At 27.8% G+C, this 26,133-nt stretch overlaps 1 protein-coding gene across 1 annotated transcript in view; it reads left to right on the top strand.

The window, feature by feature from the left end:
- Positions 1–15,002, top strand: part of nAChRalpha1 (nicotinic acetylcholine receptor alpha1) — a 38,400-nt gene extending 23,398 nt beyond the window's left edge. The window contains 13 exon segments of the mRNA XM_070647225.1: positions 931–1,013; positions 1,092–1,118; positions 1,278–1,355; positions 1,576–1,648; positions 1,871–1,900; positions 3,090–3,215; positions 3,298–3,315; positions 3,387–3,398; positions 3,929–3,935; positions 4,000–4,297; positions 4,358–4,569; positions 10,425–10,651; positions 14,718–15,002. Of these exon segments, the coding sequence (XP_070503326.1) occupies positions 931–1,013; positions 1,092–1,118; positions 1,278–1,355; positions 1,576–1,648; positions 1,871–1,900; positions 3,090–3,215; positions 3,298–3,315; positions 3,387–3,398; positions 3,929–3,935; positions 4,000–4,297; positions 4,358–4,569; positions 10,425–10,651; positions 14,718–15,002 (1,476 nt within the window).
- Positions 15,003–26,133: the final 11,131 nt, after the last annotated feature.

Genomic DNA, 26,133 nt, shown 5'->3' with positions numbered 1-26,133 from the left:
TACAGAATGTACCAACAATCTCACAATATTATACTCAGAAAATAAATTTTAGACGCGATGAATTTTAGACAAACAAACAAGTTTACAAAAATGAACTAAAAACGTGACTCTTTTTTTATTGAAATGCTGAAAAGTTCAATCGAATGAAATAGAATTTAATAAAAAGTTAAATTTTTTGGCGCAATCTACAACTACAATATTAAAAACTTTTTTCCTATTGTTTGCTCAACAAAAGGTTGTTTTGAATAATGAAAACACCATAGTCATTAAAAATTTACGTTTCAATTCAATTCGATTTCGAAAAGAAAATTCTTTCTTTTTTTTGTTTTTCATGAAAAAGCAATTTGTTTTTGATAATTTCATTTTATGTTCTCAAGGGAACTATTCTTTTCTCGTAAAATCTTCGTTGACAATCCAATTCTCATTGTTGAAAGGAATAAGCTCTTTTGTTTATCATTTTTCAAATATTTAATTGAATTTTTGTTACGTTTCTTACCACAATATTTGCTGCGTAAGCTTTCAATGGAAAACAAGAAGTGGAATAGAATATATTTATACCAAAAGTAAAAAATAAAAAGTGATGTGTCATTGTGTCACCATAAAGAATTTACTTATATTTAATTTCCTTCAGCATGAAATGAGAATTCTTAAAGTGAAAATGAATTTAAGGCAATTTGTGTACTTCCATATTTCGGATAAAAGATGAAGAAAGAATGGGCAAAAAGGAAAATCTTGTTTACATCGCATGAAAATTCAATTAGATTACGCTAAAACATCTCCATTAAATGACTTTTTCTCTTTTCATCCTTTCCTCTTTCTTTTGTATCTTGTCAAAATTTTGTTTTCTTATATCAAATAATGATGACAATGATGACTCTGATGATGTAACCGCTATCACATAAATACATTACTAACAATTATTTTCATTAGGAGTGGAATGATTATAAATTAAAATGGAATCCAGACGATTATGGTGGTGTAGATACTCTTCATGTACCATCTGAACATATATGGTATGTAAAATTCATAATTTTAAATGCAGCTCTAGCACATTTTATTCATTCTCGTTATACCATATCTTTTTCATGCAGGCTTCCTGATATCGTTTTATACAATAAGTAAGTATCAATTGTTCAATCAATTTAATACTTTTATGTACTCAGCACTTAGGTTTGTGCCATTTTCAACACCCTTAAAAGCAAAATTGTTCAATTTTACACTAACAATAATTTTCTTAATTCCATTTTTCCTTTAAATGCTTCACTTTATATAATCAGTGCGGATGGAAACTATGAAGTAACAATAATGACAAAAGCAATACTTCACCATACAGGAAAAGTACTCTGGAAGCCACCGTGAGTAGCTTTTGTTATTTTAATATTATATAATTCCACCATAAGATCTGGATTTAAAATTTTATTGTATTTTATATACAAAATTAAACATCTCAAGACTTAAAAGATCTTAGAGATTTATACAAATAAGCTTTCAAATTTTGTTAAACAAGTATACAATAATCCAATGGAACTGAAAATTATAATTCCCAAAACTTTCGTTTTTCATTCTCATCCACAGAGCAATCTATAAATCATTTTGCGAAATCGATGTAGAGTACTTTCCATTTGACGAACAAACATGTCTGATGAAGGTTAGTAACAAATATGTAGTCAAAAAAAAGGATAGAATGAGGAAATAAATACTCATTCATATATTCCCTAAAGCATTTTTTTCTGTATCTCTGTTGATGTTTATTGTGGCATAACGGACTTAACTAATATGTTATATGTCCTTTTATATATTATTCCTTTCTATAATCTTCAAACGATGATGACGACGACGATGACAATAATGATGATAATAATATTTTTAGTTTGGATCATGGACCTATGATGGCTATATGGTATGTATAATAATAATAATAATAATTTTATTACCGTTAAGGTATTTCTAATACATTATGTTATATAATAATTCGTTTCTGACTATTGGAATTTGATGGGTGGAACGAGTTCAAATTTTGGTCAATCAAGAAGTAAAGCAATTCCTGTGGCACCATATTCAGACTGAATGTATATCAATCTTAATGATGCCTTTACTTCTTCCAGCCAATCACTCGACTTAGTTTAGCCTTTCAGTATTCATTTCGGTTTATGTATGTTTATATACAAACCAAATAAAGAATTCAAGAGCAAAAAAAGGAGAAAGACATTGACTTTAGGCCATTTTTTTCTCTTTTTTCCTGATTTTGTAATTCAATTTCATGTACATATACATTTGAGGGCATATACATTAATAAAATGATTGTGAATGTATACACAACATCAAGTCATGTTTTCTTAAGTGGAGGGGCGAAATGAAAATTAAGCAGAAATCCTTAAATCACCAGTATACACACATATATATACGGTAGGGAAAAAAGAAGAATAAACAAAAAAGGACTTTAATTATGAGTACATTGAATTTTGTGCTACTATTCTAGATTGAAAGGAAAGTAAAAATACAAATGGAAGAGAAGAAAACTTTCACATAAATATACGAAATTAATCAGAAGGGCTCACGTACATTCCACAATTGTACGAACTATAAGTGAGTCTATAGACTTAACCATAGATTCTTCTACATATTCCTTGATTAATGCACGCACTCATCAAATAGAGATATACATACATATTCATGATAAAAAGTTTTACTTCATTTTGTTTCCTTTTGCTTCGTGCGTTATTTTTTGTTTCTTATTTTGAGATTTCATTGGAGATTTATGTTGACGATTGATGAAGTGAAATATGATTATGATGAAAGATAAATTATGATGTGCGTATTTGATGATTTGATTATTGTTTTCAACATTCCAATAACTTCATTTTCCCCCAAAGTCTTCTTTTTTGCTGTTGATACTCTTGAACATAACAATATTAAAACTGATGATGAACTAACTGAAAGGAAGATTTTCTAAGCCATTTGAACTATTTCTACCTGCTGTGCAGACAAGACTAAAAAAATTCGTAATTCTTCAATTTAATCCTCATTTTTATTTCTATCATCTTTTCATCTACACGCAATGGCCCAATAATCTCTGTCAATATTAAAAGATTGACCTGCGACATTTACTTCAATCGCCTGACTCAGATGTTATTGATGTAGGAATAGATCTACAGGATTATTATATATCAGTTGAATGGGAAATCCTTAAGGTGCCTGCTGTTAGAAATGAGAAGGTAAACTTTAATGCAATTAATGACTGATTGGATGAATAATTAATTACATTCCTCTACTTTTCTTTATCATCAATTCATTCAGTTCTACTCATGTTGTGAGGTATGTAATCTAATTGCATAATTGATTAGGAATAGCAACTAATTATCCTTTCATTTACATCTGCTTTACAGGAACCTTATCCCGTGAGTTTCACCATAAAAATATTTTTAATTTGATTAAAATTTTGTCCATTTCAAGTAAAATATTCGAATTATTGCAATGATAATGATTTGAGACCAGACTCATCGATTTTATGTCATTTACTTTTAAATGACAGGCTTGAATAGTATTTATCTCATTAATGCATTACTGAACTCAAATTAATAAATAATTTTTTCGTAATTAATGCATTTAATTAAGTCTCATGGCTCGAGAGAGATAAAAGTGGATGATGTTGATAATTTTGTAATTATTATGCGGTGTTATTTTTTACTTCATTTATTATGTAAAAATTCGAAATGTTGCCATCTGAAAATTTATTGAGCAGTTAATGAAGAAAATATGAGTGGTCAGAAATCTCTTTTGTAAATTATTCAGCATTATGTACATAATTTAATTCGAATATTGGAGGACAAATACAGCATAATGTTTAATCTATTTATAAAATTAAAATGCGTCAATACATTAATCATTTATTCTATTTTTTCCATTTTTAATCTTTATTTCTTCACAGGATATAAGTAAGTTTTGAAAACTATAAAATTTAATTCGCATATTAATTTAAAAAATTATTTTCAATTTCAGTTTTTAATATAACAATTAGAAGGAAAACATTGTTTTATACGGTTAATTTAATTATACCATGTGTTGGCATATCAATGTTATCAGTACTAGTTTTCTATTTACCTTCGGATAGTGGCGAGAAAATATCATTGTGTATCAGCATTTTGCTATCACTCACCGTGTTCTTTTTACTGCTTGTTGAAATTATTCCACCGACGTCATTAACTGTTCCATTGTTGGGAAAATATCTACTCTTTACTATGATGCTAGTTACACTTTCGGTAGTAGTTACAATTGCTGTGTTAAATGTTAATTTTCGGTAAGTCTCATGCCATACTATTCATAGAAAATCAAATTATCATATATATACTTACAATAGATCGCCGGTGACGCACAAAATGGCGCCATGGGTTCAACGAATATTCATCGACTATCTACCTAAAATATTGTGCATAGAAAGACCGAAAAATGATGAGGCGCACGAAGAACAGCCGCCAGAAGTGTTAACCGATGTGTTCCATGTTCCACCTAATGTGGAAAAATATTCACCATTTTGTACAAACAAATTTAGTACTGATTTTGATATACCAGGTAGGTCTAACAGTTATCACATTATAATTTTAAATTGGTTAAAAATTTAATATGCCTTGCCATCCAATGGCTATGATGCAAACAAAATATGTATGAGTTTTTAGATTCTTTTGGGGTAAAATCTTGTTAAATTGCGGTTTCATCCAACTTGGATTGGTTGAAGATTATACATTTTCTGTATAATTCCAAAGCAAGCACTGCTGTTCATACTAAAACCATAGTCAGTAAAAATTATCACAATGAAATGAAATTAGTATGAAGAAAGCTTGATTTAAGCGCACAAATGGCCTCATTAGACATTAAATGAAGCTTAGCAAAAATCACATATATGTACGTACATTCATACACAGCCATACATGAAATTGATTAAACTTAGTAAATCCTAGTTAAGTAATTGCGATGTATAATATGAAACGGAAAAATGAAGCAATGGGAATATCATGCAATGAGAGTTAATGAGACTCAAGTTCATTTCCAGCCGTTTCTTTATTTATTTTTTGTAAAAGCATATGAGAATATTAAATTACTTCCTTGTATAATATAAAATCATCATCTAAAGAAATTCCTTATTTTCTCATATGAGTCATACAAAAATTGTACATAAGCTATATACTTTTACATACATCTTGTAGAAATAGGAAAAAAATGAACAAGCATTTTAATCTTCTCAGCCAATTTCATTTGCTTCACTTGCTCAAAAAGCGAACCATTCATCTTGTGAATGCATAGGAACTATACATAGAGCAGTATCTACATTTTGTTATTTATTTCTTCCTTTTTATTCTGGTTATCCTTAATTATTTTCTTTTGATCAATAACAATGAACTATATTTGATACACACAACAATATAAGAACTATGTAATATAAATTGCATGTCCAATTTACCTAGAATAAAATTTTATGCTACAATCAACAAACACGAAATGTGATTTTGATAAAAGAGCTATGAAAGAGTTTTAAAAGCTTCATGGCAAAGTCTTCTTCAATTGTGTCCCTCGGATATGCTTAAAAAATTCAACTGACTGTTAAAAACGTCAAGATTTTAATATAAGAGCATCGATATATCTTAAGTAAAACTAACCCAAATTATCGAGACAAGATTTATGCAATATATTGTTTCTATTCTTCATTGTCTAATCATCGACAATACTATATGATTTGATCCTCTTCGTTAATAGAGCAATACGATTTATCTATTTTTACGCATGAGTAAACTGTTATTATTGGCTTTAAGCATAGCTTCCGCAAGTTTTTTTTCCAAGATAAAAATTAAACTATTACAGCAGTTAAGCATATATCCAGATCACTCCCTTTTGTGTATCCAAATGTCAAACTCAGGCGGAAAAATAACAATAATAAAAAGAAATGAACATATGTGTGTGCAAAAGAGAGGAATTGTAAATAAACATCCAATAAATAAAGTAAAATAGCGTGTTGGAATGAAGAAATTAAATGAATGCTTATACATAAATAAATACATGAATTGCCTTTCATGTAATACAGTGGTAGGCAACCTGTATTTCACGGCACTCTAGTGTATGTGTGTGTGTGTAAATTTCTTTATTCAAATTTCTAATGTCAAAGTGTATCGTGGCTCGTAAAAAGGTTTCCTAACCCTGACATAATACATTAGAATCTAATAAGATTAGAAGAGAGACAACATAACATAACATTATTAGATATTAGAATGTAGACAGTATTTCAACTTAATTTAACATTATGGATACAGCATAAGACATATATAATGAAGTACCAGCCAAAAAGTAGCAGTTTTAATGTTGTTCTTTTGCATTATACATGTATATGAAATAAATGGATGAAAATATTTCTACATGTTTGTTTATTCGGGTGGGATGGAGATTTTAGCTAGAAAGGGTCGACTTGGTCTCATACGGCCTCCTTAAAAGCATTTTTATGTGAATGAATGTATTACAATTTATTCTTGCTGATGCGCCAAGTTCTTTCATCACATACAAAACCATCGTACATGCGGCATCGTACAAACAAAAACTCATCCATACACAAAAACATGAATAATTTCTGTGTCAAGGATTTGTGATGCTCTTCTGTTATATTACACATTTCAACCATTCCCTCTCTCGACATCCCATCACATTAAAATATAAATTAAATAACGAGCTGAAAATGTTGTTATGCCTCTGCTGTCAAATAGAAAAAAAAGAATGAAAATGGGAAGAAGAAGAGGAGCATTTATACACACATAAAAACATTCATAGAATATATTAAATTTTGCTGAAGCTTTTTGATATTTTCTGTGACACGGAGTCGAATACTACATTCAAAAGATTTATATTTAACTTTACATATTTTTTCAATAGTTTATCTAAATAGGATTTTCTGACATATTACCTACATAAATCCAGAAATATTATCATAGTTTATGTCTATTGACGTTGTTATGTCACAGATTACAGATATCTAAATGCCGAATCCCTTTAATGCTGAAGGGGATCCAAATGTTGGCAAATTTTTCTTTATAAATTTTTTTAAAAAAATGAAGGCTATGTAAAAATTAAAAAGAAATAAATTTGAAGCTGCCAAGCTCATTTCCATACATTTATTTCATATCCAAATTTTAATCAAAAGGATTGTTCCATTTCTCATGAAATTATATTTCATTTTTTGACTTGCATACTGACCGAAAAATTCGTTCCGTTGGCTTTGTTATCGTATGATTTCCTCCGCACATCCTTGTTTTCAATTCAGAAAGGTTAATTTGCTGATTATCAACTGCAGTTGTCCGCTTTGAAGAAACCCTGCTAAACATTTGTGTTGTCGTTGCCATAGGATCGTCAATTTGTATGACTTTATCGCCGCATGAAATGCAAGTGATGTCTTTGAAAATTTTTTCTTTAATTCCCGCAGCTATGGCTCGATTACAATCAATGTTCTTAATCTTTTCCTCTAAATTATTCAAAATTTCTTTAATGTATATCTTCAATTCAATAATTTCACTTTTGTTTAATTTCGTATTAAAAATTTGTTGAATTTCTTTTAGAGAATTCCATAAATTGGCTTCATTTTTCTGTAGACGTTCTGAAATTGATTCTCTATAATCCATTATATCAGCTGTCAACTCATCATATTTATCACTATAATCATTCTGCATATTCTCCATATCGTCCTTTATAGTTGTAAATTTTGGTTCCAAACTCGTCACGATTTTCTCATAAAAATGATCAAACAAAAGAATCTCAAAATCATCGTCATTGCACTTACAATTTATATTATCTATCGCGTCCTCCAAGTAATTCAATTTATGTTTTACAGTGTCAAATGCTTCTTTAGTAGCCGCAATATGATCTTCTTGGATATCTTTAGCCCTAGAATCACGTTTTGATTCGCGATTTTCAATTTTTAAAATCTTTTCATCAATTTTCCTATGAATTTCTTCAATTTTCTTATGAATTTCGTCAAATTGAAGTTTTTCACATTGACCCTTTTTTAATACTTCTGCCATGTGTTGTAATCCAATTTCTAAAGCATCAATGCGTTTGGAAGCATTGACTAGATCAATCATTGCCTTCATTGAATTACCAGTTTGCTCATTTTCCTCTATAATAGTGCTATCACTTGGCATCACATTAGAAATTATATCATGAATGCTATTGACTTTGGTTTCAAACGATTTAAAATCTTCAATCGATATTGGTTGAATGGGCTCTAATGGATAACCGATAGGAGTGGAGGATTGATTATTTTGCTCTAAAATATCTGCGATTGCAAATAATTTTCTCTTCTCATCTATTCCTTCCTCAATTTCAATTCGATTCCCTCTTTTTAAATTTTTATATTCATTGCCATTTGAATTTCCTTCGTCAATTTCCTGTTCAACTTCAAACTGCTTTATTTTCAATCCACACTGATAACTTTTATTGCATAAAATTTGATTTTCAATCAATGCACTTCCGTTCCCATGAAACTCAACCAGACACGACGACAGTTTCAATTGATCGATGATGAGATGAAGTAATGTGTGCAGCAAGGTTGTATTTATTGTTCCATAATATGGATTGATTGTGAGGTCGATAAACTCATTGAAATTAATAGTTAGTGGTGACATGGATTGAATGTGCAATAAATTTTATCGATAATACAGAAAATACTGGTAATAGATAATCTAAACTCGTAATTTAATACAAACTGAACTTTATATCAGTGGTGTAAATCAAGAAAAATGAAATTGAAAAAGTAATGGTTTCTTAGATTCTAAAAATCAATTTTATGGCACAATATTAGATTCTGAAACAATGGTTTTGTGGTTTTTAAAAATTGAATGGAACCAATGTATGGAATTGTTTTGTTATTTTATTAATTTATTTATACTGAGACAAAAGGTTTTTTAGGAAATCGTTTCCAAAAATCCTTCAAAATATTTAATTTAAATTACACAACTCATAAGTTGACAATTAATTGTTGAAGCAATTATGTAGAAGTATAGCATTCAATTAATCAAAATAATCGTATTGAATGAAATTCTAAAACTCAAAAAAATTTCTAGCTACAAATTTCTATTGAAATTTTGCTTCATCATTATGTCTGACAGAATTCTGTAAAGAAAAAGTTTTACAAAGTATTTTTGAATGTTTCAACCAACTATTGCATAACTAACCTTGTCAATCAATTTACACATTCCTAATGGTAGTTGCCTTAGGTCAAAACTGTAATTAATCATTCAATTTCTCAAATGGCATAATCTCGCAAAAGAAAGGAAAGAAAAAAGAAATGACGAACAATTAATGATTCATTCATTCCTATTTCTCTCTATTTTTCCATTTTTCTTTCGCATCAGTTTCATCTCTTTCCATACAAAATATGAAAGCGTCTTTCGCTTTAATAGAAACATTTAAGAGGCAATGTTCCATAAATATTATTGAGAAGAGATTGTGGTGTTGGGAGAAATATGAAAATTAATGTATCCATTCCAATTAGTCGCTTATGATAAACGAATAAAATATGTTCATTCTGAGATTTATTTGTGCCACTCCTTTCTCTTTCATCATTCATTTCAACGAAAAATATGGAAAATGTAATTTATAATATTGAATTAAAATATTAAAGCCTGGAGTTAAATTGGCAATTAGAAAACTCAGCATGTGAAATATTCTATATGTGAATTGCCAAGGCATACGATAATATTCATGTCTATATAAATTCATATGTAAATTCACGTCTGCTATGATAAAGATTAAATGAAATTGAGAACAAAACAGCCAAAAATTTAGAGAGACAATGGACGCAAATTAATAAAATAAAAAAGGATGCTGAGAGATTCAATGACAAAGTTTTGTTTCGATTGCTTTCTCGCTTCCAGTTTTATAATATGTGTATAGCAAGTTTTTCTATAAAGTTTGTATTTATGAATGTGAATTGACTTAATAAGTTTGGCTGGATTTGCATTACACCATAAAATCTTAAATTTTTGAGGTTTACATATTTAATTGTCAGAAAAGTTTACCAAAATTTCAACATAAATTACAGCATTAATTTTGTACATAAAACAATTCTGCATTTAGAAATGCGCTTTATGAAATAGCAATTCAATGGATTTCCTTTATACTCTTTCTCTTTTCACTATCATCAAGAACACATACATTTACTCAAATCGTGCTTGGGGAAAAGTTTAAATTAAATTTTCTCGATTTAATAATGGAAACATTGGTCTCGTAATTTGCAATATGCACGATCCACACAAATTTTATGTGATCCGTGTAAATTTGTTGAATCTTTTCACAATTGCATTTTTGAATGGAAATTTTAAGAACTTTCCAAAGCTTTTGATTGTTTTTTTCGAATAAAAAGTTTAATTAAATTGTCTCTTGTTCATTTCTAGCGCTGCCACCATCACGATTTGGTGAGCCCCCATTGCCAGCACTGCCATTGCCACTATCAAGTGGTGACGAAGAACTTTTTAGTCCCGGAATCAATGATTTGAGTCCAAATTGTTGTGGTGACGTGAGTCCAACATTCGAGAAGCCATCATATCGTGAAATGGAGAAAACGATGGAAGCTTCACGTTTTGTAGCGCAGCATGTTAAAAATAAAGATAAATTTGAGAAAGTAAGTACAAAATGAATTTTGTTATTTATCTTATTTTCGGAATCAGCACTTGATTTTATATACTTTTATTTCCTTTTTTAATAAATTCCATTTCTTTATCTAATTAAATTAATTACTTCCAACTTGGATAACATTAATTAACTTGACTCACCCTAATGACCAGCGTGCCATTTTTCCCTTCTTAAGAATCTTACTAGATATATCCTATAATAGTAAAAGAAGGAAAAATTTATCTTCATTCATACATTTTTTCTCACTCCACTTTTTTGACTTCTTTATGCTTATGTGTATTAGAAAAAAAGTACATTATTGAATAGAGAATTATCACATTGCAAGTCATAAGCAAAAGAGTAAAGTAACGGAATGCTTTCTATTAACCAAGATTTAAGATCCTAAATGAGATTTTTCGGAAATATTTTAGTTCAATTTCATGGCTTAAAATATATTGTAAATAAATTTCTGAATTGCTTGCTGATTGTTTTTCAAGAAATCATTAAATCGTATTCCCTTATTTTCATTAAGTTTGAAGCGTTATATGGCAACAAAGAACTTAATAGAAGTGATCCTTAATGCTTGATGATGTTGGAAATTCATATAAAAATTAATTGCTTTCTCATTCCATTGTTGTGTTTAAGTTTAACGTCTATTTCCCGCATGAAAGACTATCCACGCTTCTGAATTAAATTATTAGCAACAAAAAATAATCAAAAAAGTTTCATCCCCAATATTCAAGACTTATTTATTCCTTCGTTCTTATTGATCCTCTCTCAGTAAGTGGTTTTTTAAAGTTGTTACCAAAAATCGGAAAACGGCCGTTCACGACGCTCACGGTCGTTCATATGACATGGCAGTTGTTACTTAATCTCGAATTGATTTTTGATGAGTCCATATATGATTCAATTAACTTAATTATTACCAACAATCAAAAAATATGCATAAGTTTAATAACCTAAGTTTGATAAGCTAAATACGAAATATTAATTTACATAGGCTGTAAAGCTGAAAGGAAATATACGCTTCAACCACTTATGCAAACAATAAAATGGTAATTCCTTTACTTTGTCTTCATAGCAATATGTAAAAAGCGAAAACAGACTTCTTTCAAAATGAATTAAAAGAATGTCATTTACAAAGATAATTCTTGTGCTTAAAACCACCACATATTATTATTTATCTATTTTTTCTTTCTCATAATGTTTATAGGAACGTAAAATGAAAATGAATCCTAGAGAATGAACAAAAAAAGTTAATTAATGTCTCATTTACAATGCAGAATATACGAAAATTTATCGTTTCACTAAAATCCAAATTATGTAGTTGAAAAAGAAGCAAAAAATGTCTCTTGCATTCATGAAAGCTTTCATTCATTCTCTCATATGAAAAATATCATCAAGCCATAAAGAAAGAAGTCGAACTAAGGAGAAAGAAAGAAAAAAAAATGTTGAAGCGAGTAGAAACATGAAGAATATAATGCTGTAGAAATAAAGAAAGATAGATATTAAGCTGCTTAGATGATGGTTGCTGAAAATCACAAGGGCGTATGAAATAAGAGAAAAATAAGAAGACGAGAAAGTGAATAAGATAGACAGAGAAGAGCTAAGAAAATGGGAAGGAAGGGTGGGAATTTTTTGTGTTCAGTGGAAATGCAAAACGACATTATGGATTCAATAGAGTGACAAAAAAGACGCAAAGTAGGTCACATTAAAATTTTATTTTCATCCAGCGAATCATCCTATTTTTGCCGTCTTATTCTCTTTTCCTAATTCTCGTACATAATAGTATTCTCATTTCTTATTTTTCTTACAGTCATGATTCATTCTTATTAAAGGGATTAAAAGTCACACTTGCCACATGTATACGTTTATATTGCTTGAATCAGTATTACAGGATATTTGATCTTTATTTTTTCAATTAAGATTTTCCAATATTTTCATAACTTTAAAATTGAATCAAAAAATTCTTGTAATTTTATCAACTCTAAATTCATAAAATGATGCATAAATTGTATACGATTTAAGTCTTACTGGATCTTAAGTCTCTTTTCTTAATAGAATATTGTAAATCAAATAAATCTTTCAAATTTAAAGAAATTTAGTACTTGAGAGATAAGGAGAATAAAAGACAGCACTGAATGAGTGATTAACAACATCAATTTAATTTAATGAATGCAAGAAAATATTCAGTATGAAGACTAAATGTATAGGAAATTCAATATACAGACGCAAAAATAGTCTGAATGAATAAAAAATATTTTGAAAGAGGAAAAGAGTAGGAGCTAGATGAATAAAAGCTTATTTCGCTAAAGATCAGATGCCTCTTTTTACTTTTTATTCCCATCCGCTTTTTCGGGTTTAATTGAGGAATCAAGGGAAATTTTCTCTCATTTTTTTCTGTTTTCCTCTTTTATTATTTTTTTTTGCCTCGGAAAATTGGCTTTGGCTTTCAACAAGCTTGTACATATTGATATGAAGAAAATAAGAAATAGCGAAAAAGGGGTTTCCTTTCATGCTTCAATCCATTTATAAAATGAATGAAAATTTATTCATTTCGCTTCACAAAACTTTGGATGATGTTTAGATGGAATGAGTAATTTCAATATTCAAGTGCATACATGGAACCTTTTATGTACAAATTTGTTTGTATATACTTATTTTTTATGTACATACATACAATCGAATACATAGAATTTGATATCCTTTTTATTTTTAATTGCCTCAGTATTCAAAAATAATCTTAAAGTTTTGAAATTATGTTTGTTTGTCGTTCAAAATTTCACAACAATTTCTCCCTATGCCTCGTCTACTCTTTCAAAACACACACTTTTCTAGCAGTGATCTAAAACTTTTTTTAAACTACAATACCGATCTCATTTATTATTTAACATTAGAACTACGGATATAACTCCTTTTGGATTGAATTTGATTTGAAGAAAAATTGAAAGAAAATCTGAAAATATGTTAAAAATTGATGGTATTCTGCTTATTATACATAATAATTGATACATATATAAAATAAACTATTTGCGGGTACCTCCGAAAACCCCGAAATAATTGGGTATTTTTATCAATATTAAAAGAGTTTCATTTTTTAATCAAAACTGTTGTTGTTAAATTTCGCATTTAATCAAAAGCATCATCTGGAGACTTTCAAGAAAAATTGATCCTTGAAAATTATTACGATGAGGAATCTGATTTGGCTAACAAGAACAAATATTTTTGCAATACAAGAGTGAGCTTGTCTCGAATATACACTTCACATTATGCTTTAAAAAATTATAATTCCCAATTTAAAATCGCTTCCAATATACTTAAGTATCTAATATAATTAGCTTAAATTTTTTAAATGTATACAAAATTAGCTGAAATTGAATATTTTATTATGTTTAAGAAAAGTATCCATTCCTTGTGTATTACTGTGCCATTCATGCAATCCCTTTCCAAACCATTAATATAATATTTAATGTACACCAGCTTTATTTGCTCAACAGCGAGAAGAAATGAAAATAAAAAAAAAACAGTCAAGCTTATAGTAAGTAAGATAAAGATAGGAGCAAAAGAGAAAATGGGGGACAAAAGGAAATGACAGCTTTAAGGGCTCCAACATAGATTCTCATTTTCATATACAAATTTGATAAGGATAAAAGCAGATTTAAGCAGCAAGATAAATTTAAATGGATTTTTCTGCTCTTGCTGTCTTTTCTCTCTGTTACTCCTACTGTATCTCAGTTTATATTTTTCATCTCTTTAATGTTAATCTCATGATGCTGCATGGTGTAAAAGTCACAGTTAATTTTTTTGCTCTCTATTAGGTGAAAGAAAATAAATTTCAAATTTACTAAAATTTTCATGTCTTTTAAAATTATAAATGAGCTGGTTTCACCCTAGCTATAGATTTGATCCTCCTAAATTCATAATTTGTATCAATTGTTCAAGTTGAAAGTAATTAAATTCATATAATTTAAACTATATTACATGCCAAACTGTATAACTTTATTAACGAATTCTCTTTTCTTTTTTATCAATTCCCTAAAACAATGTCCATTCATTGTCTGAATGGATATGTACAGGTTGAAGAAGACTGGAAGTACGTAGCATTGGTATTAGATCGATTGTTTTTATGGATATTTGCCATTGCTTGTGTCGTTGGCACATGTCTAATTATTCTCCAAGCGCCATCATTATACGATACAACAAATCCTATAGATATTCAATATTCAAAGATTGCAAAGAAGAAACTTGAATTATTGAAAATGGGAAGCAGTGATTTCTAGCATACGCCTGGGTTCGTTGCTGGCGTTTGGAGTATATTCCAAAACTGGCTTCGGACCCTGGCCAATCAAGATGGCCACTAAATGATGATAATAATATTTATAGCAAAATAAATCATTATTACAAAATTGAAGACGATGACGATGATGATGATGATTTAGTTAGCTGTTATTTAGTCAATACTACTACCATTTTTATTACTACAACTAAAGCTAAAACTACTAAACTCACATTGTTTCGTGTTGAAAGATAACAATGACTATAACAATTAATTAATTAATTAAATAAAGCGAAATAATAAGAAGTACAACGAGCAAATGGAAAAAACGGTGGCAGTGCGAGAGTTCAAAATCACCAGACCATGATGCACAACATTTTCTCAAAAGAAGCAGAAAAAAAAGCTCAAGGATATTAGAAGTAACTAGAAATAATACAATGAACGAAAAAGTCATTGTATTATGATCATGATGATGATGATAGCTCTACAGTAGTTCAACCATTGTCCATCCATCCATCTGAAATGGTATGTCAAGGAATCATATTTTTATGTAATATGGGTACTCGTATGATATTTCATACAATTATAAAAGCTAATTAAATTTCAACAATACATGATGATTATTATGAAGATAAGAAAAGAAAAAAAAATAAATAAATATGAGAGAGAAAATGTTTTCGTAATAAAAATGAGCAGAAAACAGAACAATGAAATGAAAATTATGATTATGATTATTGTTATGTGGATAGTCATTAATAACGTTGTGCAGCACAGACAACTTTTTTCATTCTCATTACTTTTTCTTAATTCATTTTTATTTCTCATTTCTTGTATCACTATAATTATTTATGGAATAGTGTTATGCTGCATGTTTAATTTTTAACTCTATTAAGTAAATAAATTCTTTAGAATTTCTTCCATTTTCCATTTCATTCTCTCTCTTTCTCTCTCGCACAAAACAACTTTTCCGCTGTCTCGTATACATCGCGGTTTATTCATTACATCATTTGTGCCGTGATGAAATAAGAAATAGGAGGAATTAAACAAAGAAGAACTAGTAATGAAATTAAAACTTAAATACGACAATGATATAACTTTTTTTTAGTGAAATTGAAAAAGACAACTGAAACTAAGGAATATGATTAATATCAATTAACAATAACAGACGAAAAACTTGTTCAAAAAAATAAGAGAAATTGAATTTGTATTTATTTAAAGGTGTGGAAAATTTTAAAATTACTTTTTCTTTGTTTTCTTTAAGCAAACAAAATTCAATTCCGAAAATTTTGACAAACTTTAATTTCAGCATTATTTTTCACATTGATTAGCAAATTTGAAAACTATCATTAGTAAAAAAAATCTCAAATATTTTAGAAATTTGACTAAACTATTAAATAAAGTTATGACTGCCAAGTATTTTCCTAAATTATTGAGATGAAAAAAAAAATTAATCTATAGAAGACAATAACACCATTTGAATTAGCTAAAATATTTGATTTCCATTACCTTATCAATACAAATTCAATAATTGTGAAAGAAAAAAATTGAGAAAAGCGAACTTAAGCAAAACAATGAAATGTTTGTTTTTCTATGTAAGTGTTGAATGAAAAAAAAAGTTAATAAATTGTTAATAAATAATATATACATAAGTGTAAGTAAAAAAATTTTGGCAAAAGAAAAATTTACGATTGACTTAAAAAGATAAATAATAATAATGAAAATCCAAGTGATATTAATCAAAATAAATTTAAATAATTGGAAATATAGATTGATTAATGTTTTGTATTGAAAAAAAAGAAGAATTATTATCAAAATTTTCACATTGCCATGCACTAAGAGTAATTCTCATTATTTTTTTTATTCACATTTTTTAAAATCAATACATCCACATACATACACAAGGAAAAAAAAACACTAAAATGCAATTCGTCAAGTTATACAAAAGGAATTTTAAAACACATACACACACGTACATATAAATAATTCTTCAGCAAAAACACAATATAATGCAAGACAATGTGTACGAATAATGAGCGTATATAAATTATAAAATAATGACAATGCACTTAATAAGAATATTAAAAATTTACCACTTTTTTACGCAAGTGAAGTGAACGTATAGGAGAAAAATATAAGATAAACTTTCAAAGTTGTTAATTTTTTCGCTCTTTTGTTATTAGTGAAATTTAAAATTTTTATCTTAACTAATATTTGACTCTTTTTTACATAATAATAATTGATGTAAATCTTTTTATACTAAATTTGTTATGTCATCATCTAAATTTCATTCATTATATTGCTAGACAAATTATGTATTAAGCTCAAAATCAGTACGTTCAAAATAAAACCAATTTCGGTTGCATGTCTAATTCTTCCTATTGCAGTCTTTCTCAAAATGGACGTTTCATTTTCACGAGGAAAAATAAAATTATATAAAAAATCGTAATTAAAGTGTCTTAACTACAGGAAACTATAAACATTTTAAAATCATGATGATGTAAACATGAACAAAAAAAAGTAAAATTAAATTAAAAGGATTGTGTAATTAAATAAATTTAAAATGAGGAAAAATTAAGAAGGAGACAAATTTGATAGGAAAAAAACAACAACAACGACGATAAAAACGCGAATTAGAGTGAGATAAAAATGTAAAGTGAAAAATGGCAAACGATAATATTGCGAAAATATGAGAATATGAGTTGACAACATAAATTATTGTTTCTTTCCAGGATCTGCTTTTATCATGCTTATGCTGATGCCATGTTATGCTTGCTTAAACTTGTCTTTTTTTATTTTACTTACGTATATATTATTCTGGGCGAAAATGGATGTATTTCATTTGAATATTCATAATTTAAGTCTACGACTATAATATATGGATTTATATAGACTCTTTTCATTTCTGTTATTCACAGGATATAAGATTTTTAATGTTTTAAAACCAAATACAAATTAATACGATGACCAGAAATACTACCAAAAACATGAAGTATTATAATTAAAAAATACTTTATGCATATTTTCTTTATTTTCCAAGACATCATCCCGGATGTACAGTCATTAAAATATTTCCTATTCTCCTCGATTTATCTCTTCGTTTTCATTTTCTTCATCGTTTCATGTTAACCATTAAAACCAAAACCATAACTAGAAATGTGACTTGTGTTATGTTGCGACAACAGAATGTTGTTGTTGTTGTTTCAAATAAGAAAAAAATTCTCATTAACTTTAGTGGTTTGAAAAGCAAAATGTGGTTCAATATAGAGTAGAAAGGTGAGAAGATGCCCTTAATTTAATTTAATTAGATTAATCGTTTTCAAAATATTGTGAAAGTCATGTTGTACTCAAATGAAAATAATGCAGAAGAAGTTTTCAAGAGGACACAAAACAATCTCCTTAGTTTATTCGTATTTTCTTGTTAATTCCCATTTGGCTCATTTCCTCAAAAATTTATTTGTTTTCTGTATTTTTTCCGTGTTTTTGGATATTGTCTTCATTGTCTTTCGCGTATGGTTTGCAGCACCTTAAGCTCCATTTATTGTATATCCTATATTTATTTCTCAGTCATCATATTTTCCATTAATTTTATTTTTCATTTTCCACAGCTTCCTCTCATTACTTCATACTCTCATGAGTAAAGTAAAAATTCATCTACTTCTATATTCATGCTCAATTTCTCTCCCTCCCATTTGCTATCCTGTGATGATTGATGAATCGTTAATTTTATATTTAAATAATAAATTTTTTGCTTACATACACTCCTGTGGATATGAAAGCATGCATAATATCGTTGCCATAAATTTAATGCTAAAAAGGTAAAAGAAAATTCACAAAGTTTTAAAAACTTTAACATCTGCTGTTAAGAAGTGATGGATAGTATTAGAATACAAATTTTATCGGTCTATCGAAACTTTCAGATTCTGTTGTAAAAACTGGAGACGGATGCTATTTTTAAATAAAACATGTCTTCAAGAAATAGAAACAAAAAATCTTTAAAAATTGATTTTTTTTAAATCCCATTTTATTCAGCAAAAATATTTAGAATTGGAATTTGTAATATAATTTTATATTATTTTCTCTTCCTCATAAACGGAACCGAGAGAATGATTTCAAATGTCTGAATTGTAGTAAAAGAAACAAAAAAAAAAAAATAACGAAAATAGAACTGAAAGCATTTGTCTCTAAAGTTTTTTTCTTTTCTCTTTTATATTTTTCATTCACTGCAACATGGCATTCAGCAGAAAAGCGACGCCCAGTAAATTGTCATTGTATAAAGAATGAAAAGGCAGAAAAATTCCTTTTCGAAATTCCATTTTTCGCTTTTCGCCATTTCCTTACCCCCTATTCTCCCTACTCCTTGCTATTGCTGTTAAATTTTACGCATTTTCTTGTTTTGGTTGCTTTTTTTTATCCAAAAACTTTCTTTCTCTTCCTTTTTATTTCCGTTCTTCCCTATATAATGTATTCACTCTTCTTGGCCATGGCGTTATTTAATAATAAAATTGAATATTTTTTTACTTGCTACTTCCATAATTTCTTCATTTCCCATCCTCTAATTTCTATAAAACTTGAAAAAGATTTTTTTATTAGAAGAAGTAGATGAATAAAAAAAATTGTAATGTAAAAATATATTATGTTGATCATCGCTAAAGCTGTTCATTACCGTTAATTGAAAAGTTGTTTGTGAGGATAAGTGAAGATGAAAAAAAAGGAGGAAAAAAATTATGTGCAGTAAAACTATACTTTTAAACATTAATTGGCTCATTAAAAGTATGCATTACAAGATTATTTTTCCTCAAAGCACTTTTCTCTTATAAAAACCTATGAGAAAAGAATGAAAGAACAAAAGATGAGATTTAACGAGAAAACCATAAAGACAACTTGTAGATTAGCACAATAAAATGAATCTAATTAATAATAATTCGAGTATAATAATAGGGGAAAAAGGAAGAAAAATTTCTGTAAAAATATCTCTTGTCTTTTCTGATGAAACAAAAGTAAATCAAATATGAAAACATAAAACAAAAACAGAACTGGCCGTAGCTTGTAAAAAACTTAAGGAAATTAAATAATTATTAAGAAAAATATAAACGGGTGTCAAATAGATTTAACGCAATCATCGTAAATAAGATCATCGTTAATTAAAGGAATAACAACAACGCATTTCATTGAACACATTAGCGAACTTTTCAATTAAAGCATTTTTGGAATTTACCTTTTAAATCAATTTGGCCTGCTAATAGGATAAAATCTTTAATAAACTCACCCTAACAGGCAAAAAGCGTGCTCTGAACAACAGAATAAGCTTGCGAGTATTCTCATCTAGTAGATTTCAGGACGGCAAGTTCTTGAGCGCATCTCTTTTCCTGTCAGAGTCAAATCTTATCTTTGTTTCAAAATTATGATTTTTATACTTAATTAACAAAAAATATCAAATTTGATTTAAATTGATAATGTTCATTTATGTGTTCAACAACCTAAAAGATCATTCGAAACTACATCAATGCGTTATTAACTTCTTTTAAGGACTAAGGTTTCGACTTATTCATACAGCTACACAAAGCTCATATTCAACAACATGATTGTAGATAATAAATAAAATATAAGTAAAACTAGAAATGAAATAAAAAATTATATTTTATTGTGTATAGATAAAAACGAAGTGGAATAAATTTGATATAAACGTGTTGATATTTTCGTTGATAAAAAAAAATCTTTAAAAGAAAACGTGCTCAAAGTTAACAAGAAAAATTATTAAAAATCTTTAAAAAATAATCTTCAAAAAAAAATTGTAACTAATTGTTTACGACGAATGAATTGATTTTTATAAGAAAGTAAATAACAAGTGTAATAATAACGTATGTAGAAGAAGATAGAAAGGAAATTTTTCGATAAACAAAAGATCAAATTAGCTTTTTTAATCATAACATATAAAGAACATTAAGAACGATTATGTGAGATGAATGTGAAAACATAAATGTGTCGATAATCTTAACTCATCAACTATTTATTATTTGGTATCATATTTTTTCTGGAGAAAGAATCAAAATTTTAAAGAGTCTAACTGAAATACTGCAAATGATTTAATTAAATAACCAAATTCATAAATTGACAGCACATGCATTAGTTCCACAAAAAATAATCCTCGGTTGTAACAAAAGTTCTTTGCCCTAATTTTTTTAAGTGGTACACAAAGATCCTAACAGACTAAGAACATGATTAGAGCAATGAACAAAATTCTGAGCAAGTTTAAATTATATCAATCTAAAATATATAAAATCAGCTTAAGGGTTATGTCTTTAATTCTAAGGAATTAAGAACAAGAGAATCAGAGAGTTGTCATGCATCGAGTTCCTTTCAAATGCATATCATGCTTTTGAAAAGACAACTCATTTTAAATTTAGAAAACCTAGATCTTGAAACTTAATAACAATTTTCAAATAGATCAAGCTTGTCGGCTTTAACTGTCGTTAGGTGCGATAGTCATGTTGTCTGAAGAACCATGAAAGTTACAGAGGATAATGAAAAGGATCTTTGTCGTGTTTCTGCATGATAATTGAAATATATCAAAATTTAAGAAAATTTATTTGTGTTTAAAAGTTTGTTCTTTACTTAATTTTGAGAAAAGTAAAATGCAATTTATTCTTAAGTTAAAAAATAATTAATAGAAGTAAATTATTCCGCGAAATGCAAAAATATTTGTAAGTATTTATTATTGAAAAGTCAATTCGATTCGTCCACTTTAAAAAAATGACATAATAAATAATAAAGAAGTATGATTTTATATTGCAATGTACTTTGTAGATTACAGACAGAACACAGAAACTCATTTGATAAGGCAACTAATAGTTAAGCATAATTGAGATTTTATTCATACTAAGATACACAAACACATACATCTACACATTTTAAATTTAGGATAAAACTTTAAGGTTGTATATATAGCTGATAATAGATTAAAATTATTAAATAAGCAAAAAAAAAACGTCTAGGAAAAAATTTTTACACAACGAAAAAAAAAAATTGAAAAACTGATAACCGGAAATAAAACAAAAAAAAAACTCCGTTAGCTGCATAAGATACCAAAATTAAAGAATTTGCTTGAATTAAATTTAAATTTTAAATGAAAATGAAATAAGAATAAAAAAAATTGTAAAATTTTGAATATTATGGCTTGACCCTGATTTCATTAATCGTGAGTCTTCCATTACCTGGTCGTGTTTTTCTATATGATCTCTCAAAACATTTTTACCGAGAAAATAAATTAAAAAAGATGAGAAAGCGAAGAAGAAGGATAAGAAACTTTGCGTTTATTAAAAGAAATACACATGCATAATCGTCCTTCATGATGCCATTTAGGCTCTCTTTTTATTTTTCCTTACCTTTTTTCTCAAATTTTTTATAGTTATTGTTTAGAAAAAAAGATCATTCGCGCGCATCAAGAGAAGAAATAAAAGAAATTAAGTGAGTTGAAAGACAGGTTTTGAAATGAAATTATTTACTTTATTTGTACATTTGAAAAGAAAGTAAAAAGTTAAAAAGGAAGAAAATTTAATTTGTAATTTTTATTCCAAGAATTGAATTCAATTTACATAAATGGCTACGAATACTTAAACTTTGTTCTCTTTCTTCTGTCGAGAAACTTCTCATTCCTTTTGGAAATACGAAGAAAAACTTTTGCTCATCAAATATTTGTTTTAATTTTCTGTGTACTTCTGCGTTTATTTAATAAAAGTAAAAAATGAATGGAATTTTCTACAAATGAATGTTTACAGCTAAATATAAAATTTCACGATCTTTCTGTAAAATCGTTTAATCTCTCTTATTGGAGTGATTACTTAATGAGCAAATAGTTGAAAATATTTCAAGCAAAAAAGCTTCAAATTCAACAACATAAACTTTTCGCAGAAAATCTGCATATCCTTTGAATACATGTTCAAGTTGTCTAAGAAAAATATTACTGAGTGTGCTGACCCGAGCGACACAAAAGAAAAACGCCACCAAAAAGAGGTGGCTTTCATTTTAATCTCCTGCATTTGTGTCGGTCAAGTGTCACTCAAGTGACTTTTAGTTTCGAACAAATTAGTATTTCAATTTCAGTAACAAAACCTCTTCAAAATTTCTCATGTAATAAGGTCGTGTATTCAAAAAGTCCTAGTTTATAATTGATTTTTCAATTCGATGCTAATTCAAAAATACCTGAATTTGAAAATTTATCGCATACCAAAATAGATCAATTCAACTCAAACCAAACTGTAATCAGCGCAAACTGTTATAGAGCTTATTAACAGATTTTTAATGTTTATTTAGAAATTAGGAAATTAACCTGATCAAATAAACTGAAATTGAATTAATCATTAATTGCCAAACGGAGATATGGCTTGAGTTTCTTTAGGATTCTTCTTCACACACTTCCTTCCCTCCCTCCCCAATACTCTTTCTACATCTTTCTAAGTACTCACTATATAATGACGTAATAACAAATAATTATCAGCAAAAAATGTTAAGGTAATTCACTCGCTCACACAAAAGACATACATTTTTAATGTAGGGACAATCGTTACTCACTGCTCACATTTGAGAATAGAAGATGCAGAATTTTTTCTCATTTTTCAAGGGTAAAATTTAAAGATGAAAAAACTTATTAATAGTAATAATGATCGTATAACTTTTTTTAAAAATGGAAACTTTTAAAATTCCCGAATGTCTTCATGACCATTATATTAACAATAATATTTTGTGTATGGGACATTTGTGAAAGCCAAAAAGCTCTATGAAAAGAGTAAAGTGCGTTATTTACTTAAAATATATATTAACAAACACATTGTGAGATTAAGTGATAAACATTCATACATAAGTTACCATACATACACACGCACAGACACACAGCATTTACGACAAAAACATAATAATTTTGTTTAGTAGTTCATATGAAAAACTCATAAAAGGTTGAGAGGTAAAGAATTTTTTTTTGCAAACATTTGAAAAAGTTAAATATTTTATGACTCACAAAACGAGTTTTCATAATTCTATCTCTAATTTTCAATAGGTTTTGGAAAAGTTTTCTGAACTATAATCGTTATAGTAAAAGTCAGATACAGGGGGAGAAAAGTTTTGTTCTATATTATAAACATTAAGTTGAGAAATCAATAAGAAGCTTATCAGACTATAAATTTGAAAAGAAAAAATCTTAACTTCAATCTGATCAGTAGGAGATAAAATAACATAAATTAAACATCTCAAGTGTCCATTCACATGAGTTCAAGTTTGAAACCTTTTTGAATTAAAAGTTATGGACGCATTTATTTCAGAACAACTTAAAACATTCCAAGTCTATTAGTTTCACAACTTTAGAATTGAAAGAAAATTTATTCACGTTCAAAAATAAATTTTAGGCAGAGAAAACTGATTTTTTTTATACAGCATAAAAATCCACCCCTTTAAAACTATAAAGTCAAATGAAAGCGACGCAATAAAATAAACGAAAACTTTTTCAAACTTTTTTAGTATGTCTCGCTTTTATTTTATTTTTATATCACAAAAAATCACACAACAAAAAGAGCGTAAACGATGATAGCAAGAGAAATCGAGAAATTCGATAGAAATCTCTTGAATTTATTTTATAGTTTTAGAAACTGTGCACACACTTATATACGATTACCATTTTCGCAAAAGACACACACATGCATACACGTATAGACATAATAAAACGTATATAAAATAGGGTTAAACACAACAATACTGTTTCTACTACATATTTTAGATAATAATGAAAAAGAGATGAGAGGAAGAATATTATTAATGAAATAAAAAATAATATTAATGATAAAAATTCAAAGAATGGAAAATAACATAAAACAATGTGAAGCATAAATTCTATAAAACATTAGGCTAAAAATATACATTTTGAAAACAAAATGGTGAAACATATTTGTAAAAAGTTGAATATAATCCTAATTAAAGTATTTTTAATTCATAATTGTGTACATATGAAATGGAAATCAAAAAGAAGCTCTGAAATTGTATAAAATCAAATAAATATTTTTATTTTACAAACTACGAAGAATTTTCTTGTTAAAAACATTTTTTTTTCTCGAAATTTGATACTTTTAACAAACGAATGAAGAGGACACGACTAATGATTTTTTAATTAACATTTAATTATAAGCTAAATTTTGAATTTCTTTAAAATTGATTTAGACAAAATAAATTCTTCAAATTCGTCTTAGAACATCTGAAATTAACCGAGACTCGAAAATCTGCCAATAATTTTTTTACATTATTAGAACAAAAAAAAAGTGATTTAAGAAAATTTAGAATTTTAAGATTTTTATGGAAAATTGTAATCGAATGAAAATGAAGTTTGTGAACCTTCAATTTGACATCAAAACAGTAAAATAAAGTTTTACCAGGTTTAAGTCCAGATTTTTAGTTCCAAATCAAAACTCTACTTTAACCTCGCCTGAAGATGAAATACATTTTCTTTAGAACAATTCGAGAAATCCGTTAGCTGTACTAAAATGCAAAGAGCTTATAATTAAGATGAAGAATATTTTTAACTTTATTACTTTGCTTCATTTTCATTCGATTATTTTATATTCCTGAATACTGCTGGAAACGAGCCATCAAATTATATAAACCAAAATTTTTCTTCATCTTTCTATTTTCCTTCAATAACAAAAAATGAGACTGAAAAACTTTAGCAGTCTTCTGTTTTCCTTGAAGACGCATTTTATTACCTATGTTAATAATAACATTTTTCAATAATTTTATGTTATAGAAAATGAATGAATTATATTAAAATTTCAAAAATAGATTAAAACTAAATCGATCCACTCACATACTTATGTTGAAATAATCCAGTTCTGGAATATCAGCAGATTTAAGCAAAAAATTCTATATAAAATTGATTTTCCTAGTAAAGTTTTTTGATTTTGAGCAATTTTATTAACCAGTATGCAGTAAAGAGCAGCTTGAGTGTGTTAATCTAGCTACGTCTAAGTTAGAACAAGTCGGTTATAAAACAGTCGAATATTGTCTGACTAAGATCAAAATGCAGATGAAAGCACTAAAAATTAATAAAAATGTAAGCATGTTAATTTGAGATCTAATAAAAAATAACTTATAAAGCTGAGGGAAAATCTATAAAGAAAGAGGAGAAAAATTTTCTTTGCTAAATGGCAATATTAATGTCGATGTAAGAAAAACAGAAATAA

This window comes from Chironomus tepperi, unplaced genomic scaffold (genome assembly GCF_022539635.2).
Source record: "Chironomus tepperi strain 1889 unplaced genomic scaffold, CSIRO-AGI_Ctep_v1 contig_376, whole genome shotgun sequence".
NCBI lineage: Eukaryota > Metazoa > Arthropoda > Insecta > Diptera > Chironomidae > Chironomus > Chironomus tepperi.
Note: the sequence above shows the minus strand (reverse complement) of the source record. Positions and strands in the feature narration are given on the sequence as shown.